This window comes from Eimeria mitis, genomic scaffold (genome assembly GCF_000499745.2).
Source record: "Eimeria mitis Houghton genomic scaffold, Emh_scaff1537, whole genome shotgun sequence".
Taxonomy (NCBI): Eukaryota; Apicomplexa; class Conoidasida; order Eucoccidiorida; family Eimeriidae; genus Eimeria; species Eimeria mitis.
Genome location: NW_013569690.1, coordinates 7,128 through 9,803, shown reverse-complemented (window position 1 = coordinate 9,803; position 2,676 = coordinate 7,128). Strand labels below are relative to the sequence as shown.

Below are 2,676 nucleotides of genomic sequence, written 5' to 3'. Positions count from 1 at the left end.
GACAGCTGCTGCTATACGCTGGCTCACAGCAAGCCACCGAGACCTCTGCTGCTGCTGCTGCTGCTGCTGCTGCTGCTGCAGTTGCTGCTGCTGCAGTTGCTGCTGTATCTGCTGCTGCAGCTGCTCGTGCTGGTGCAGCTGTTGCTGCTGCTGCTGCAGCTGCAACAGCGCGTGCTGATGGAAAGGGGAGAAAGCATCAACTGATGAATCTGCTGCTGCTGCTGCTGCTGCTGCTGCTGCTGCAGCAGAGAGGGGTACAGGTGGCTGTGTTGCCCAAGCAGCAGGAGGGTATACAGCAGCAGCGGGAACTCCTGCTGCAGTTGCTGCTGCATCTTCTGCTGCAGTTGCTGCTGCAGTTGCTGCTGCTTCTTTGCTGCAGTAGCGTGGGGCCCCTCTTTTTCCTGCTGCTGCTGCTGCTGTTGCTGCTGCTGCTGATGAGGGTCTCAGAAGAAGAGCCCTAGACGTCCTTAGAGTCGAAGCAGAACACTGCAAGTTGCTGCTGCCGCTGCTGCTGCTGCTGCTGCTGCTGCTGCTGCGGGGTGAGCAGCTGCTGCACAGACGCCACGGGAACTCTGGCTGTCGGAGAAGGAATGCTGCTGCTGCTGGTGCTGTTGGTGCTGCTGCTGCTGTTGATGCTGCTGCTGTTGTTGCTGCTGTTGTTGCTGCTGCTGTCTGCATGGAAGGTATTTGCTGCTGCTGCAGTTGCTGCTGCTGCAGCAGCGGATGAGCTGTGCAGCAGCAGCAAGCCCCGAGCAGCAGCATGAGGAGCAGCAGCGCATGCATAACTGCCGCAGAAGCAGCAGCAGCACGTGTTGCTGCTGCTGCTGCTGCTGTTGCTGCTGCTGCTGCTGCCTTCTGTATACGCATCACCGCAAGTGAAGGGGGGCCCCGGGGGCCCCTGAGACAGCAGCGTGTGTGTAGCTGCAACAGCAAAAGTTTTTTATATTTATATAAAAACTACAAAAATAATAATTCTAACAAACAAAGATAAACAGGGGGCCCCCAGGGTACTCTCATCATACGTGTGGGGCCCCCCCATGCTCGGGGGGCCCCCGGGGGGCCCCCGGGGGCCCCCCCTTTTGTGTGAGGGGCCCCTGGCTGCTGCAGCGGAGTGCTGCAGCAGCTGCACAGAGGCCCCTTATTGCTGTTTTTGTTTTATTTATTTATTTATTTATTTATTTATTTATTTATTTATTTATTTGTTTGTTTGTTTTGTGGGGGCTTGGGGGGCCCCCTGTTTTTGGCTACGATGCAGGGGGGCCCCCATTGATAGGGGGGGGTTGCTGCTGGTTTGTTTGTCTCCTTCTGTCTCCTTTTGTCTTTTTTCTCTGTTTTTTTGTTTTTTATTTTGCTTCTTTCTGTCTCCTTTTGTCTCCTTCATAGTTAAAGCTAGATCATCATCATCGTCTGCTGCTGCTGCTGCTGCTGCTGCTGGTGCCGTTGCTGCTGCTGCAGCAGCAACGCTACAGGAAGAGACAGCTGGAGGGCCCCAGGGGCCCCCCAGGCCGTGCGGTGTACATACACCTGAATAGGGGTGCATGCAGAGGCAGCAGCAGCACAATGATTTGTCTGCTGCTGCAGCAGAAAGCAGCAGCAGCAGCTGCTGCTGCTGCTGCTTCAACTGCAGCAGCAGCAACAGCAGCAGCAGCTAGGGGGCCTCTCCACTTCCTGCCTCAGCTAAAAAGAACAATAGCAACAGCAGCAGCTCCAATATATGCCCCTGCAGCAGCAGCAACATCCGCAGCAGCAGCTGCTGCAGCAGCAGCAGCAGCAGCAGCACCTAGGCATCTGCAGCAGCAGCTGCTGTCGGGCCCCGGATGGGGGCCCCACAGCTGCTGCTGCTCCAGACAAAGCCAAGGGCTGTCGCTGTGTGGGGAGAAGTTTGTCTTTGGTGGGGTTGTAAACACAACCCAGCAGCAGCAGCAGCAGCAGCAGGCATTGGAACAGCAGCAGCAGCAGCAGCAGCAGTTGCTGTGGTTTGAGCTGCAGCAGTCCCTCTTTTGCAGCAGTGTGCTGCGGCAGCAACAGCTGCAGCAGCAGCATGCGCTGAGGACCCGTGACCCTCTTCTTCTTCCCCCCGAGGAGCAGCAGCAGCAGCAGCAGCAACAGCAGCAGCAGCAGCAGCAGCAGCAGCAGCAGGAGCTGCTGCTGCGGCGCGACAGAGGAGGTAAGATAAAGACAAAGCTGCGGAGAACAGAAAGAAGAAGAAGAAAGGCAGAGGCCCTCAGAAGGCGTCTGGGGGCCCTCAACCCCATGCAGGGCCCCAGGTACGGGCCAGGGGGCCCCCGGGGGCCCCATAGACTTTGGAGATGTTTTTGTAGTGCCCTAGGGGCCCCGTGAATTTTGTTATGGTGAAAGGAGATAGATACTATAAACCCTAAACCCTAAACCCTAAACCCTAAACCCTAATATCCCTGTTTTGTTGGGTTTCAGCTGTACATACACCTAAAGTGTAAACCCTAAACCCTAGAAAATATGCTGCATCGCTGGAGGCCTCCTCCTAGGGTTTGGTGGCTTCAAGCATAGAGTCTAGGGTTTAGGGTTTAGAGGCTAGGGTTTAGGGTTTAGAGTCTAGGGTTTAGGGTTTAGAGTCTAGGGTTTAGGGGGGCCCCCATTATCTGCAAGGGGGGCCCCGCGGGCCCCTTAGTTAAGCCAAAGAGATACAAACAAACAAAT

At 55.9% G+C, this 2,676-nt stretch overlaps 2 protein-coding genes across 2 annotated transcripts in view; one reads left to right on the top strand and one right to left on the bottom strand.

Annotated features, from left to right (window-relative positions):
• EMH_0039100 (uncharacterized protein) overlaps nucleotides 1-867 on the bottom strand; it is a gene marked incomplete at both ends in the record, with an annotated part of 1,859 nt that extends 992 nt beyond the window's left edge. The window contains one exon of the mRNA XM_013495359.1: nucleotides 38-867. Within this exon, the coding sequence (XP_013350813.1) occupies nucleotides 38-867 (830 nt within the window). The remainder of the gene's footprint in view (nucleotides 1-37) is intronic.
• A 693-nt stretch (nucleotides 868-1,560) lies between these two features.
• EMH_0039090 (uncharacterized protein) overlaps nucleotides 1,561-2,676 on the top strand; it is a gene marked incomplete at both ends in the record, with an annotated part of 1,779 nt that continues 663 nt past the window's right edge. The window contains one exon of the mRNA XM_013495358.1: nucleotides 1,561-2,167. Coding sequence (XP_013350812.1) covers nucleotides 1,561-2,167 — 607 coding nt within the window. The remainder of the gene's footprint in view (nucleotides 2,168-2,676) is intronic.